The sequence below is a fragment of the Lolium rigidum genome, chromosome 2 (genome assembly GCF_022539505.1).
Source record: "Lolium rigidum isolate FL_2022 chromosome 2, APGP_CSIRO_Lrig_0.1, whole genome shotgun sequence".
Lineage (NCBI taxonomy): Eukaryota > Viridiplantae > Streptophyta > Magnoliopsida > Poales > Poaceae > Lolium > Lolium rigidum.
This window is the reverse complement of record NC_061509.1, coordinates 95,638,391-95,654,354: the sequence shown is the minus strand read 5'-3', so window position 1 is coordinate 95,654,354 and position 15,964 is coordinate 95,638,391. Positions and strand designations below refer to the sequence as shown.

The window sequence follows — 15,964 nt, the reverse complement described above, 5'->3', positions numbered from 1 at the left end:
GGAATGAAAGTCGGCCTTTAGCTTCCAGGTAATAGCTAAAACATCTGGCTAGAGAATTCATCGTCAATTTGCAAGGTGAACTTCTGTTTGCGACAAGAGGATAAAGGTTCTAACAGCTGCAACATATAGAGATGAGATTTCAAGCATTGTGCGACTTGTTGAGGATGACTCCCTCGTACTTGGCCTGGAACCACCTCATGGCATCCTCCTTGGTCACCCTCTGGTGGATCCCGATGCGAGCCTTGCACCTGCGGCGGCGGGACACACGGTAGCCAGCACGCTCTAGCACGACGTAGAAGTCCATTCCGTAGATACCTGTTGAGGGATCGTACCTGCAGAACATGATAGAGGTTCATCAATAAGGTTGCGCTGAAAGCATCAGTTAAAAGCACACAACAATGAAGAAGTGCATCTGCTGAAACCATAAAACTCCGCTGGCATATAGCTAGTACGAAACTGACAGAGAAAGTTCTCACCACAACCAGTCACACAGAGCATGCGTATGGGATTCAAATGAGCTCGTATCAGTGTTTAAAGAGCTAACTAAACAATCGCAATCGATCAACAAACGAGGAAAAGATATTACTACGAAACTTCTGAACAACAATAGCTGAAAATGGACGTTTCAAACAGAAAATTTCTATCAAAATGTATCATGAGAAATACTAAAAGTGTATATTGGACTGTTTAATACATAAAAAAACTGCAGAAATAAGCAATTGCAAAACAAGCATTACACTCGGCAATAATCATTTCTCAATTGATATAAGAATGTATACTACAGTTAGTGGCTGATGTTGAGTGATCTCATGACCCGCTGTAACTTTAAGTTGGCATTACCGTTAACAATGGCAATCATGTGCCATCTTTAGTTAGAAGTACATAACCATCATGTATGCCAGCAAGTCCTAGATATCGAGTGAGTGACTAGAAGACCAAGAAAAGTAGAAAATTAAGCCGAAGATTTGCTAACGTAACACAAACATGGCATCTACAACTTAGGAAAATCACACAGAAGATCATTCATTCAGTTTTATACTAGAACAAGTTGTAGAGGCCCAATCCTAGCTGATATCATGAAAATGGATACCCATAACAGAATAATCTCAACAGAGAATCAGAACGAATAATACCACAAGGCATCTGAAATTCCTAATCAATCGAAGACAATGGAACCACAGATGCACCATTTGCCATAACAGCATAACAATGCAGAAAAACTTGATATGTTGAGAGCCAAGGAAGACGGCCTTACTTCATGCCAAGGTCGATGTGCTCCTGGATACCGAAGCCAAAGCAGCCGGTCTCACTGAAGTTCCTCCTGAGCAGCTCGTACTCCTTGACCTTGAGCCCGCTCTCGAGCAGCTGCATGGCCTTCTCGCCACGCACCGTCACGTAGCACGCGATCTTCTCGTTACGCCTGATGCCGAACGAACGCACCGTGTACCTCGCTGAACAGCACAAAAAACGTCAGCACTGCCGCCATTAGACTTCGGAACAAAGCAGAGCCCTGGGCGGTAACTTACCCTTGGAGAACACCGGCGACTGCCCGCTGAGCTGCTCGAGCACCTGCAAGAACCGACAGCGAGATGAGATGGGGTTGCCCGGGTGGGAAGATCCATTCTTGGAACCGGGCGATAGAGAGAGGGAGAAGGGTGACGGGAGGGGGTGATGGCGACCTTGGAGGCGCGGGTGAGCCTGTCGCCGCTCTCCCCGACGGAGCAGTTGAGGACGAGCTTCTGCACCTTGATCTCCCGCATGGGGTTCGCCCGCTTCTTCTCCGTCGACTACACACGCAACAACAGACGAAGGTAACCGCATTAGACTCAAGAGAAGGAACCGGGATGAGGAGAGCTAGGGCGGGAAGAGAAGGGGCGCGACCATGGCGGCAGATTCTTCGGCTTCGGCGACGGCGGCGGAGAAGGAGATGGTGGTGCGCTTCTGGCGTCGAGAGGGGATTGCAGGGTGGCGGCGCGGGGTTAAAAGGCAGCAACCCTAGCTCCGGAAAGAGGCTGAGATTTGAGAGGCTTTTTCGCACGGGCCTGGTCGGTTAGATGGGCTTTAGATGGGTTATCTTCTATTGGGCTATAGCTTCATTGTCGATCCATACAAAAAATCTTCTGCGTGAAATTCAATCCATTCTCTTGGGCGTCTTTGTTTATCGGGGCTGGTTGTGGCTGACTGCGGCTTGTTGTGCTGTGCAGAACAAATTTGTTGTTCTAAGTTTTACTCTATAACAATTTAGCTGTTTGTCTGCCTATAAACTGGTGAATTGTCATCTAAAAAAGAAACTGGTGAATTGTCATCTAAAAAAGAAACTGGTGAATTGTCTAAAATACCCTTGGTAGGCATGATAGCAACAACACCATGTGGTCGTACGCGGAGCTCGGAGCATGTGTGGTGGTAGCCGCGGACGAGCCCCAGGACATGTATGTGTGTCTGACGGGGTTGGATGAGGTCGTGATGGATGAGCTCTTGGATAGGAACGAGGTTTGACTAGGTCTACGGCGGCACTCGCTTGGCGACGGAGCTCGATCTACCGGTCACGGGCGGCGCGGCTCGATATGCCGGTCAAGAGCAAAGAAGATGGGCGGGGGAAGGGTACATGTGGTGGAGGAGAGGGACGAGGGTGGAGAGGGGTTCGGGATGAACTCCGGTACGTGGTGGTGATAGGAAGGTGTGGTTGGCCATCCAGTAGCACTTTTCCGGTAAATATGCAATCTAAAAGGGGCAAAGGGTTATACCTATTCGGGTTGAGCTGGAAAAGCTTGTGAAGGACCTCCCATAAGTGCTTTTTCGTGTACGTGTGAGGACGACCTGCTTCGGAGCCCACAACACAACCATACCCTTTTTTTCGTTTACCATGCTTATTTCCGTGCTAAAAGCATAAATAAAGAGGCCCTTCTTCGGTTCCGGGCTTCCTGCATTTCTCAATAAAAAAAAGAAACTACATTACGTGGCAGCCGGAGATTGAAGCAACCAGCGAGAACTTTAAAAAAGAAATCTATCTATACACATGCATTGTATACCATCAGAACACTGGTCTTCAATGGAGGAGAGCAGCAACACCGTCGTGCAGGCAGCAAGAAGTGGTGGTGAATCGCGGGGCAAATCTCCTTTGGCAGACAGACAAAAGATCGAGCAATGTGAAGGGGTGATGAAATGATCCACGTCCATCCTTCTGCCAATGGAGTAGTTGCCCTGCAATGCACCTTCACGGGTTACTTCACACTTGCGCTAATCCCACTCGCTAACCGCTGGACGGGCATGGGTTTCTGTTCTAGCTATGGTCTTCGTCGGCGTCGGCGTCGTCCTTGCTGGTTGGTGAGAGGAGGAGATGCGACGGCGCCGCGTATTTATGCGCTGCCGGAAACAGCATATCCACCGGGAACATGCTATATATGTTCCTCCGCCTCTTTCTCATTTCGCAAGAGATGCCGCCGTGGATCGACGGATCGTGGGCATGCCATAAGGAGAAAGGGGAAAGAAAGGTTCTCGCCTCAACGAAATGCCAAGAGAAAATCCTGGCGCTCTTTATTCCGAGATCGGAGAGATCGGGATGCCGTTTCTGTTGTTGATCTCCTCGATTGCTAGCCGTTCTTGGCCACGAGAAAGCTTGCACAGGGGAATCGGTCCAGCATCAAGAGGAGAATGTCCGGCCGCGACAACCTTTCTCTTGCTTTACCGGCGAGATGCCGTGGACCAAGGCACACGGAATGTGATGTGATTGCCAGCATTTCCATCGATCTCTTGTACATTTGAAAAACATTGGATTTAGAATGCCACTTCTCTCCATCTAACTAAAAGTTGAGCCCGTTTTGGGTAAAACACTACTACTACTTATGGAGAATCTTGTCTCTTCTGAAAAGACGGGTGGATCAATAACCAAAGCGTGATAGCAACTTTGTTGCTAAATTTTGTGGACAAGCGAGCTCTAAACATGCCTAACATCATGCAAGGCTGCCAGCACACTCGTGGGTGCATGACCACTCTGCAGGTCTTTCGGTTCCGACGTTGGTCCAATACCTTCATCGTTGGAATAAGATCTCTGGCATGCTTTTGGTTGAGAACATTGCCAACTCACTTGTTTACGCGTGGATTTGGACTGCTTCCAAAGAGTTCTTGGACAAATCGCCTATCTGGCCTTCTTTGAAGGTTGCACTCTATGGCCTTGGCATGATCCATTTTGGAAAATGTAAAGCCAATCTTAAATTCAATTTGTTTGCGTGGAAAGTGGCTTGGGACCGGTGTTGGGTGAGAGAGAGGAGATTTCTTCATAGCTTGTCCAACGATGATTCGTGCACTATCTGTTCACAACAGTCTGAGACTATTGATCATCTTCTATTCCAACGTCCTTTTCCTGGGACCATTTGGTTTGAAGTCTTCAAGGGCTTGGGTCACACCTTTCTTTCCCCGATGTCTGTGGATGGGCTTCTTGAGTGAGTGCCATGGGTGCTTGACTCTTGGCCGGATAAGCTGAAGCCTCAAGTGTGATCCCTCTTTCTCTTGGTGCTTAGGTCCATTTGGATTGAGCGGTACAATAGGATCTTCAAGAGGAAGTTGAGGATGGAGGCCTTTCTTCTTGACACGGCCGTCGAAGAGGCGGATAGGTGGAAATTAGTGGGTCTTTTTTGTGAGGAATCCCCTTTTTTTTGGTCTTGGTCTGCATGTATATAGAAACGTTCCTGAAAAATACTACTATTAAGCAAAATCAAGTTTGTACCTCTTTCACTGCTATACTGTCTACTTGAACCAAATCAGGACTATATCGCATTCAGTACAGTATAAGCCATCGAAGCAGCCCGAGATGCTTACAAAACAAATTTGGCTTTTGAGAAATCGAGAATAAATTGCTAACACAAAGAAGATCGGAAAGTGGTTTGGCTTTTTGCATGACACAACCCGGGCGGCCGATGCAACGCATGCACTTTCCATGGTACAAAGCTAGAACGGCACATGTGCAAGCAACACAACACCGCTAGCTAAAAGAGAAGCTTCCAAAGAATAGTTCCCACCCGGTAGCATATGCCAGGCATATCCAGATTTCGTCTCCCTCGCCTTTCCTCTCGACCTTGCAGGATAAATTGGTAGTTGCCAAGCCATTGCAGAGAGCATGCAACACAAGACGATCTGGCTACCAAGATACACACATTGAGTCCAGGGTTTATCAGGTAGGGTGTGTGGCGCGATGACGAGGGTGAGAATCACAGTGCGGTTCTCCTCTGGCATGGAGGCCGAGAGTCGCCGGCGACAGCCGGAGGCGACGCTGCTGGTCCGTCCTGCCAAAGGAGAATTGCCCTGCCATTCATAATCCTCCCCAATTTATATGCATGCTGTGCTGGTTCGCTAAAAAAAATATGCAGGCTGCCCTTACTGTGCTGAAGATTAAGCTTCTCTTTTGCTAAAGTACTAGGCATTGCAATTTGCATATCATTTTTCAGCTCTCAGCTCTTTCAAGATACTAGTAACTGCGCACATGCAAGGCACTTTCAAACAGGACAAGCAAAAAAAATACAATTGATAGATCTTGTCAACTTAGTTTAGATGATGTAAAAGCAATGCAGCTGATGCTAGTAAGTCAGCTCATATAAAGCGTACTCGGTATTTGACTGAAATTATACATATATGAGCATTGGGTATTAACATCTATGTCTTGCTATTAGCGTTTAGAGAGTCTTCCAAGAAAGGTAAAATTGTAAAAGCAGCAATGGTGTGGCATAGCATTTGTCACATGAAAGATACATTACGCATTAGCAAACACATTCTAAAATTTCTAAATGGTCCTAGAACCAGAGAACAATTTCAAAATTCAAAAAAGAAAGTTCCATTCAATTGGCATCAATATGAAGGGCCCATGTCCTCATCAGCGTAATATAGTGACCAGTTCAACAGTTCCACTTGTCTGAACCATCACATCTGTTCAAACCAAACCCTGATTCCACTTCAACTGGATACATGGATTAAGAAGCATGACCTTTGCTATCTAGGATCATATACGTAAATACGTTGTATAATTTTATTTAGATTTTGTATCCATACCATAGGTGAAAAATATGCTTACCAGTGTGCAAAACCCAAATGACTCTTGGGATGGTAAATATTTCAGATGTCAGACCATAATTGAAAAAACCATGAATGGGACTTCTCTAGGATTTAGCTTCCAGCCTTTCATACTATCCATTTGTATGGCATGGCAGCTTACCCTTGCCAACCAGACAAGACAGTGTCTCCAACAATTAGTCAAAGTTTTAAACTGTCCAGAATAAGTGTACACAGCTGCTGTACAAAATAGATCCAACCATTATAATTGTCGAGTATGTGGAGTTGCATGGTATGCTAGTGTGGTATTCGTTGTTGCATAGATGAATTCACTTTAGGAGTTTGGTAGGATAACTCAGTGAAACATGGCTACTATGACATATTTAGCACACAGGTTGATACTAACACAGCCTCAGCTGATCCTACCAAAGATATATTTACTACAAAAGTAGTTTGATAGGATTCTCATCCACATTTCACCCAAAATTAACGTTCACATAAAACTTTAACGCAAATTTATTTTCAGGAAGAGGACCAGGTCAACAGCATGTCCATTCTAAGATTTCCCGCCCTTGAAGCTTTCTGGTGGACTGATGTTAAATTGGACAAAGCATGATATCAACAAGATAGGCCAAATCAATTGAGACGGCGTAACTCCAAACAAGATCCAGATGTGGTGCCAGGACATTCAAAGCTTAACCAAGTGTATCAAACTGCAAGTTGAGACACTTCACTATCTTTGCAGGACATATGCATGCTTCTCTTCTTAACAGTTACACATAGAGAGTAACATTAGGTTTTCACTTAAATATCTCATTAATCTAGTAAGAAAACCTCAATAACTAGTCAGGTCCTCATATCTAAATTATTGCGTTGGGAAGAGTTTTGAAACTGCAATTGAAACAAAGGTTACTGTAAATATATTAATAACAATAGCAATAAATAATTAACAAAATTATCATATTCCATCTTGTGTTAGTTGTAATACAGTCCAATTCAGGGCAGAGCCACAGGAACCAAATTAAGTTTTCAGAAAAGGCCACAATAGATGCAGAACATGCACCCACTCATACAAAACGAGAATTGAGTTTTGGGCATTATATTCTTGATAAAAGAATCTTTGGCTCCTCGCTCGAGATGTAAATGACTATGGCCTTTGGAGAAACTTTACAGCATTATAGAAATAAATATGCAAGTGCAATCAGGATTTATACAGACAGCTCTAACCTGCTGCTGAAATGCCTACACTCTAAAGGATGACAATGTTCATGAATTTCCTCTTTGCAAAAGCCAACCACCATTTGTTTGGAGTACCATTGGTTCTGTACGCGCAGTTGAGTAGCCTCCCACTTGTTTCCTCCCTTATCTGCTTCAGATAATTCCTCAACAATTCTGCAATCAAACAGCGCAATGATTAATTGAGGATCACGAACCATGGTTGTAATTAAAATCTGACCATAGATTTGGTCCTTTCTAAGTGTAGCTTAATTAGTCCACAGTTTAAACAAAATACTACTGATTGTCTCTCTCTCAAAATGTACATTACTTATGTATAACAGAGTCTCAAAAAGTACATTACTTATGTAGAATCGAGTTAGCATACTTTCATTAAAAGTGCATACACACATGCAATTGAAGTAGTGGAGCTATATACCTGCTTCCTCCTGAGATTGGGGAAGAGTGAAAAGCCCAGGGAAAGGAAATGTTGGTTCCCCAGGCACAGGGACCTTTTCCAAGCCCAAGTTAATGATTGCCTTGGTCCCAACAGCTAGTGTTCGGCAGCCTTCTAATCTTTTCAAGGCAATATTGATGTAAGATGTCAGATAGATGAGCAATTTGTCTGCTGGGCTTTTGACATGAAAGTTTTTGAAGAAAACATTTGCTCGGAAGAAAGTTATTGCTTCATCAACTATATCGGCTTTATCTGAAATAGCATCAACACAAATAAGCAGTTCAGCATAATCGATCGCACATGAATGGAAGTACATCACTAAATGTGTCTAATGCTGGTAACCGTACCTGAATCTGCGGCTGGGGCTGGGCCCCTTATATGAGTTTTTAGTGGAAGCAAAGGACACCCACAGGCTTTAGTGGTCTCGTCATCATCAACGAAACTAGAGTGATAAACCTGCCCATGAGGGAGAAATCCACATGGTGATCAGATATAACCAGTTAACGTTAATTAAGACCAAACTAGATCTAAGATAACTAGTATGGTAAACTAAATCAAGTGATGAGCACATTTGATAATTATATGATACCATTGGTTCCACCTTCCGTTAAACCATTAAAGGTGTAGCACTCTAACTGAAATACTTTGAACCACAATATTAATGTCATTGATTAGCTTTCTCCTGTTTGGACTACCTCGACTGGTATAAGCAGAAGACACCATGCAACTAGATAAAGAAGCAGCCCCTGGAAAGGTGATTTACTCTTGGAGCACATCATATGGCTTACAAGTTGGGCTCGCAAATGAAAGTGTCACATAGCTTCACCACTTGACTAGGAAATAAATCAAGTGATAAAGCTGTACGTCTACCGAATCCAGAAAAGGGTTTTCATTAGTTTGAAATCAAGAACGGAAACTGTATTTACAGCTTAATGTTTTACTAGAGGTTTTTTAGTTATTGGGCTATATTTTAGGATCAACTTCCAGGACCTCCCATACTTGCTCTGGTATGTTGTAAGTATAACCACGAAGTATGAACCGAAAGTTTGTAATGAACTGCAACTTCATTGGTTTGTATAGCAGTATCGCCTCCAGTAATGAACTAATGATAGGTTCAAAATGACACTCCAATCATCATGCACCAAATTCCCCAACCTAAAACGTTCGAAATGGAACTCCACATCCAGTTTGGCCTAATCAGACCCGATGGCTGCCGAATTTCGGCGGCGATGGCGTGCAAGGAATGAGGAGATCTAGACGAAGGAAAGGGCGCCAGCTAGGGAGAGCCGCAAGGTAGGATGCGCCGACACAATAAAAAACCTAGCATTCGATAGGGAACCTTACTTGACTCCGTTCCTGCCCAAATTCGGCGGCGATTGTTTGAGGGGCGGTAGGATATGTAGGGAAATGAGGGGCGAAGGAGCTTACCATGGCTACGGATGGCGGAGGACGAGGGTCGTCGCCCGCGTAGATCTGCCGATGGCCGAGAGGAGGAGCGAGGCGGACGGGGTGGCCGTCGATCTGGTGGCGTCTGGGAATGATGGGGCGGCGATCGATGGCCGGGGCCGTCGCTGGAGAAGGTCGCCGGTAGACGCGACGGCGAGAGGGGAGCAAGGAGACGTCGGCCCTCTGAGGGCGGCCCAGGTTCTGTTTCAGAAGGGAGCCAGGTCCTGATGTCGTTGGACTGGGCCGTGTGAGGTTTGCCGACCGGGAGTCCGGGAGTTACACTTACACCCACTAGTAAGCTTGCACGTGCAATGCACGTCAAAAAATATATAATACAGAGTATATATTTTAAAATTTTAAAATTTTGGTTTAATTGATTTTGTTGTAGTTTTGTTTATGGAGCCACTTAAATAGGTCGCATGATCCAATGGTGTAATCAATTGCTTCATGCAGGCACAACATATAGCAAAATTCACGAAGCACAAAACCAGGTACAAAATGAACAATGCCATCCGGAAAGATATTTTTTATGTGAACTCCAAAACAATATTAAATGACACAAAATGTTAATCCGGTGAAGGAGCATCGTCAACCATATATTTTTATGCCATATAATTTATATTTTATCAGATTACTTAGTGGTCTTGTATATATATAACAACATATGGAACAATATAAGGGATATTCACTTTGGGACATAGGTGTAGATGCACCCATTGTTCAAAAATTATATTTCAAAATGTCCAAAAATTTAGAAAAAAAATCAAGATGTATGTATAGACATTCTATGTTTGCACAGAAAGTTAGGCAATAAAATGACATTTTTGTGACCCATGCAAAAAAGACAATTTTCGGTGCACCAAAAAGGGTTTCCATGGAACATTTTCTTGACTTTTTTGTATAGGCCACAAACAATATCTTTTTTCCGCAATTTTTTTGTGTACGAACATATAATGTTTAAATGTACACACAGATTTTTTTTGACATTTTTCAATGCATTTAAAATAAGAAGTATTTTTTTGCATAATGGGTGCATTTACCCGCTTGTGCCAAAACACCATGTCCACAATATAATCTCAATGTTAGCTGAACCAAAGCAAATGCCTAAAATTTTATTTTGCCGGAATGAAACGGAAGAGATATTCAATCTTGTCTTGGCCTATTCCCAAAAGCTTGAAATTTACACGCATTGAGGATGTGGATAAATACATGAAAATGTCAAGTATACAAATGAAGAAGATAAAGAAGTACACATAGACCTAGGTGATGTCGCCCACCGCTAACGGTCTGGAATCTCACATACTACAGTATGATATTCTACGCTACCACTTTCACTCTCCTCTCATCGTGCTTCCCCTCCACTGCCTCCCCAGTCCCCACCGACGGCGCGTGTACCATCCGCAGATCCGCTCCCCTGCCTCCAGTAGCCGGCGAGAGGACCTCTGCCTCCCCACAGATGGCGCGAGGAACGCCGCCATCCCAACCTCCCCGCCGCCGCAAGTTCTAGCTCATCCGCCTCCGCCGCTGCTGCCATTTCCTCGCGCCGACGGAGGCCAAGGGGCGGACCTCGTGTCTACCGGATTCTCGGCCTTGGCCACCGTACGGCTGTTGGAGAGCTCTACAGTGCGCTATTCTCCTCCCGTGATAGCAAGCGTCGAGGTAGGAAGTCCTGCTCCGGCGGGTTGGCCGTGCCCCGAGTCTCCCGGAGTGGCCGGCGCACCTTCCCAGCTCAACCTCCGTGACCGAAATTTCTGCCGGAGAAGCCTGCTGCCAGGCAGATCGCCCGCATCCTACCGTTTCCGCGCTTCTCCAACGCCCCCGCATCTCCACAAGGTTCATCAGTTCCCTCTCATCTCCACACTGCAGGAAATCCCCAGTATTCGATAACACCATAATTTAGTCCTTGTTCATTTGCCTTCTCCAAATTGTAAATAGGTTGGTGTCCTGCACCACTGTAAACAATTGGTGTAAGTTTGTACTACATGGGTCCATTGCCATCTCAATGAAATATTATTGGCCAATATCTAATTGATACTGAGTACTACTGATTGTGCTCGCTCTCTAGTGTTCTTGAGTAGATTTTTATACTGACAGTTTTTGGTCATTCCAGCCCTTACAACAACCAGTAAACAGATCTTTGGTAATTGTTTTTTTTTCAGGGATCATTCTTCCTTAATGCTCTTTCATGTAAGAGCAACAAGGAGATGTTTTAATTTCATACAAACCTGTATTTAATTGCATACTACATTCACTTGTAAGATTTGGCTGTTTTCTTATTTCCTCTTAAACTAACTGGCATCTTTCCATCATAAACACATCAAGTGAGCATAACTTTTTCTGAAGGAGATCATACCCCTCAAGGAGTAGGTTCTTCAGAGATACATTGGTTTGTGTTGTACAGATGTAAGACACAGTTTAACACATCCTTTTACTATTAGTTTAGAAGAGAACATAATTACTTGGGAACTCATAGGCGATAAGTCAAGAGTTCAGTATCAAGATGATATGCTGCTTGTACATCCTTAGGCCTTGTCCTTCAACAACTGTTATTTTTTACCAAATTTTTTTGTAAAGAGTTTTTCTGTCATTTTGACCTATTTCTGCATAGTCTTCTACTTATGAACAGAAGCGGAAAAAGGACGTACCCAGTGCTGAGAGCTCCCGAAGCTGGGTAGACAAGGGATTGCGCCATATCAATGGACGATTTTATGGCGGTACACGACTAATCCTTGCTTACCGTTCTTATCATAGATACAGTTCTCGAGTAAAATGCAAATAGCTTATGTAGTGATACTATTGAACAGTGCGTCTACTACTCATTTATAAATTATGCTTACAGATCTATATTCGGTAGGATCCACTATAATTAGCATTTCTGAACTATATAGTGACCTCTGTTCTGTACTGCTGGACATGTTATGTATTGCCCTCAAATGCAACGCCTATACAGTGTGGAGTTTGTATATTTGCCCGTGTCATCTCAAATGCAATGCCTGTATGTATATATATTAGCATTTGATGGTTTACATCTTGTTTCCTGGCAGGAAACAAGTCGTTTCGACTGAATTTCTTCTCATAATATTGCAGGGAACAAGCATGTTTTTAAGAGAACTGTCCCGGGCCTAGTTGGTGCTTTATTCAAAATTGTTTTACACCTTCAAAGTCCACTCATTTTCTGTATCTTTAGTCGGTGCTGACTGAGAATACCATTTTCAGCTGGATCACTACACACTCAAATGGCTCAGATCCATTTAATGGTAACGTTTTGCTCAGTTAAATTGTTGTCCTGCTTGCTTTCTTAGACTGACAGGTGGATTCCTTGTCTACATTTAGGTCATGTAGGAGCATTAGATCCATATGGACCTGAAGTTGTGCAGCTCCGTTGAAAGTTTGGTCTCTGGAATAGTACTGATGAAGTGGGGATTTTTCGAGTAAGGAAGGAAGACCACCAACCGGGAGAAGGTCATGTCAAGGTCAGTACCAGCAACTGTTCTTATCATGAGTGCATGTGTTCTACTCAAACCTATGTTGTACTCCCCAGAGTGACAAGATTTGTGTTATTATTTGGGTTCCGTAGGGTGACCAGTATCATGAGGGGTAATTAAGAAGCACTGCGTTGCAGCACATAATTAAACTTCCAGAACAGAAGTTTGTCAAACATTCAGAAGAGCTGCTTATTTACTTTATTCTGTTTAGGAGTAAATTACAAGGATCTACCACATTTGGGGCGAAGTCGACGGATCAGTACCACTTTTACTAATTTTTTCATGTCAGTACCATTTCTGAGGCAGGCAACAACAAATCGCACTAAATTTTTGCAAACAGCGACTTAGCCATTGAGGCCCACAGTCAGTGCCTACGTGGGAAACGGCCGTCTGCTTCTGCCGTCTATCTCTGAGTCGTCAACTTCCAACTTGTTCCAGGCACTGTAGGCCGGAGCAATTGACGAAGTTCGGGAGCCTGCCGGAGATCTTTTCCCAGGCGAGGTACTGCCACCAGACTGACCCGACGTCGGCAGACACCATGACGCAGAGGTCCGGAAGCCCGCGTGCAAGAGGCGGCGAGCGCCGCGACGGAGCAGCGCAACGCGGCATTCCCGTAGAGGTCGAGGTCCTCGAGCTTGGTTCTACACCTAGAGCCGGCGGTGGCCGCGGGCGCGCCGCGAACTGCGAAGGCTAAACCTCTTGAGGGTGCTGAGCTGCAGCAGGGTGGCGCCTGGCGGCGCTGGCGACGGCGTGGAAGTCAGCATTGAGCGACACGGCAGCGAGCGAGAGCTAGGTGAGGCGGTCGCCCCGACGCGCGATGCCAGGGACGGAGCCGTCGTGCGCGACCTTCGTTGTTTGCTCGCTGCCAAAGCTCCCGCCGCTGCTGACGCACACAGGGAGGAGGAGAACGATGCTGCAGCAATCCACGCCGCCAGAGGGCCTGGTCGCCACGGCGCGGGCCGCGGCGAGGCCGCGCCCGGTGCGGCGCGCATCTTGGTGCTGCTCAGCCCGACGCGGCAGGGGAGGCGGCGCCCGGCCTGAGGCAGCAAGGGAGGCCGCGCTCGGTGCTGCGCGGCGAGGCAGGCCTGCGCTCCACGGCTCCACCTCGCAGCCAACCGCCGGGCGCCACCTCTGTCGCCAACCGATCCCCCCCCCTCCCCCCCAGCTCCTCCCACGTCGGCGTCTAAGTGGCACGCGTCCGAACCCGTGCGTGCGGTGCCGCACATCGGCTCCTCACGCCGCCGCATCAGCTCGGGCCTCGCGCATTAGCCATGCACGCCGCCGTGCCGCCGTGCCTCAGCCATGCGTCATGCGTGCCACAGCGCCCGCTGCACCTCAGCACCTGCCCACGCCGCTCTTGCTCCATCAGCACCAGAGGACGCGCCAGCGAGGCAGTGAATCGTGCCATTCTCCATGTGCCTGGATTGGGACGCCATGGAGAGATATGAACACGGTTCTTTCCCCCTTTTCCTCTTCCCTTATCTTTGCTCCACGGTCCACCAAATTCCTCCCTTGGTTATTTATTTTCTCGATTTATTTCTAGGCTTATTATTGTTCCGCTCCTTGTAAACGGCTTGATGACGGCCGTTAGGCCACGTCATCACTGACAGTGGGGCCGTAGAGGTTAAAACGCTATCAGTCAACTATTTGCGCTATTTGTTGTTGGCTGCCCTAGAAATGGTACTGACATGAAAAAATTAACAAAAGTGGTACTGACCCGTCGACTTCGCCCTAATTGTGGTAGTTCCTTGTAATTTACTCTCTGTTTAGCAACAATCATAATGAATCATGATTTGGTTTGACAAATATAGGGCCTTGATTTCATACATACATGTTTCAAAGACTTCAATCAATTTGTTTAATTGCAGCAGGTCAGAAAGCAGTAGAACCTGAAGACAGTGAGCTGCCGGTGGGGAGTCTGTCGACGTGCTAGACGTGCAGTGCGGCTACCCCGAATATGAAGAAAGTGTAGAAGCTGGCGGCGCAAGGAGTACTGCGGCTACCCTGAATATATTGGTTTAAAAATTGTGAACCTTCCAGGGGTACAGTACCTTTTGTTTTATATGATAGTGATCATTTCTTCCAGAGTTCTTTTTTCAAGTTAATTTAAACCCCTTCTCATTAGCATTAGCATAATATGTAGATATAGTCATATAGCTAAGGGTGAGTATAGATTTTAATTGTTTATCAGGAGATTCTTGCATATGATACCTGATGCTTCTTGTTTTTTGCAGGGCCGATTGTCTGAAGAACCTGAAGAAAGACATGGAGTTCGTTTGGCATCAGTCTAGTATCGTACGTGACGTTGATTCCCCTGCCAGAGCATGCAGTTCGGCCTAGTCCCCGGCGTGCCGGCGGCCTGGATTCTGTGTCGTGGACGGCGTCCTTGATTCCCTTGCGTGGAGGGCGGAGGGCATGCTCGGAAGCGATTGGTCACCAGTGTGACGACGGCGAGAGGACTGTGTCGTGGACTGCGATAGTGCAGCAGGGAGACGGCGGGGAGAAGAAGGCGTTTTGGAAGAGGAGATGTGGACGCTGCTGGGCGACCGCGGCGAGAGGAAGGCGTGCTGGACGTCGACTGCTGCTGGGCGACAATGGCGACAGACGTGCTGGGCGGAAGTCGGCGTTGGCGGGGAATCGATGGGGCGGCAGGCTGGCGAGGGCGAGAGGATGGCGCGGTGGATGGGAGACGGCGAGAAGTCCTGCTGCGGGCGTGCAGAACGGTTAGTTCAGCACGATCTTATTTGTTCGTGGATCCGTGGAGATGGTTGTGGTCCGCTGGTCCGCTCCCGTCAAAGATCTGAGCGATTTCAGGCGTTGGATATATGGTTTGAAAGGCTGAGATTTGTTGGATGGGACGCTCTCGCCCTTTTAAAGTAGGAGAGATACCGTTCAACATAACCCGCGAGCAAAGCCGTTTTCCCATCGCGTGGTCCGTGCAACCCATTGCTCTGGCCTCTACCGCCGACGCCATTGCCATCACGTGATTCAGTGATCTCTCTCTTTCTTCGCAGCGATGCGTCACACGAAAAGAACGGGTGCAAGGTTTCTGAGTAAACTAAGAGAGCTCTTTTACAGTACCTTGGAATGAATATGGGCCATCCAATCCTTAGATCGAGCCGTGGAGATGGAGGCATACTGCCAGATTTCGGCCGGTCAACACGCGAGCAGTATAGACTGTCCTGCGCCGTTCGGAACCAGCAGTAAACGTTGATGAGGGTAATTTAGGAAGTTCATATTTTGTCCCGAAAAGGCAGACTCCATCTCCTACCCCGGTCGATCACTTTGCCCAACCAAAAAATCCCCTCACGCCGCCGACCTG

The 15,964-nt window shown here is 46.3% G+C and overlaps 2 protein-coding genes and 1 long non-coding RNA gene across 4 annotated transcripts; 1 reads left to right on the top strand and 2 right to left on the bottom strand.

The window, feature by feature from the left end:
• On the bottom strand, nucleotides 1-1,914 carry LOC124686941 (60S ribosomal protein L11-like). Its single transcript, XM_047220813.1, has 5 exons — nucleotides 1,882-1,914; nucleotides 1,680-1,787; nucleotides 1,527-1,569; nucleotides 1,256-1,451; nucleotides 1-332 (listed from the first exon to the last, which is right to left on the bottom strand). Exons 1-5 carry the CDS (start codon nucleotides 1,882-1,884, stop codon nucleotides 140-142), a joined length of 543 nt encoding a protein of 180 aa, XP_047076769.1. The 5' UTR covers nucleotides 1,885-1,914; the 3' UTR covers nucleotides 1-139.
• Nucleotides 1,915-6,978: 5,064 nt separating this feature from the next.
• Nucleotides 6,979-9,228, bottom strand: LOC124686939 (actin-related protein 2/3 complex subunit 3). The gene is made up of 4 exons (XM_047220812.1): nucleotides 9,140-9,228; nucleotides 8,059-8,167; nucleotides 7,694-7,963; nucleotides 6,979-7,431 (listed from the first exon to the last, which is right to left on the bottom strand). The coding sequence occupies exons 1-4, from the start codon at nucleotides 9,140-9,142 to the stop codon at nucleotides 7,289-7,291; spliced, it is 525 nt and encodes a 174-aa protein (XP_047076768.1). The 5' UTR covers nucleotides 9,143-9,228; the 3' UTR covers nucleotides 6,979-7,288.
• A 1,284-nt stretch (nucleotides 9,229-10,512) lies between these two features.
• LOC124686938 lies at nucleotides 10,513-15,235 on the top strand. Of its 2 annotated transcripts, none has more exons than XR_006998010.1 (5): nucleotides 10,513-11,871; nucleotides 12,245-12,414; nucleotides 12,491-12,630; nucleotides 14,514-14,684; nucleotides 14,877-15,235. It is a non-coding gene; the product is annotated as an uncharacterized LOC124686938 (long non-coding RNA). The 2 variants fall into 2 exon arrangements; XR_006998011.1 differs by having other exon boundaries at nucleotides 14,511-14,684.
• The last annotated feature ends 729 nt before the right edge of the window (nucleotides 15,236-15,964 follow it).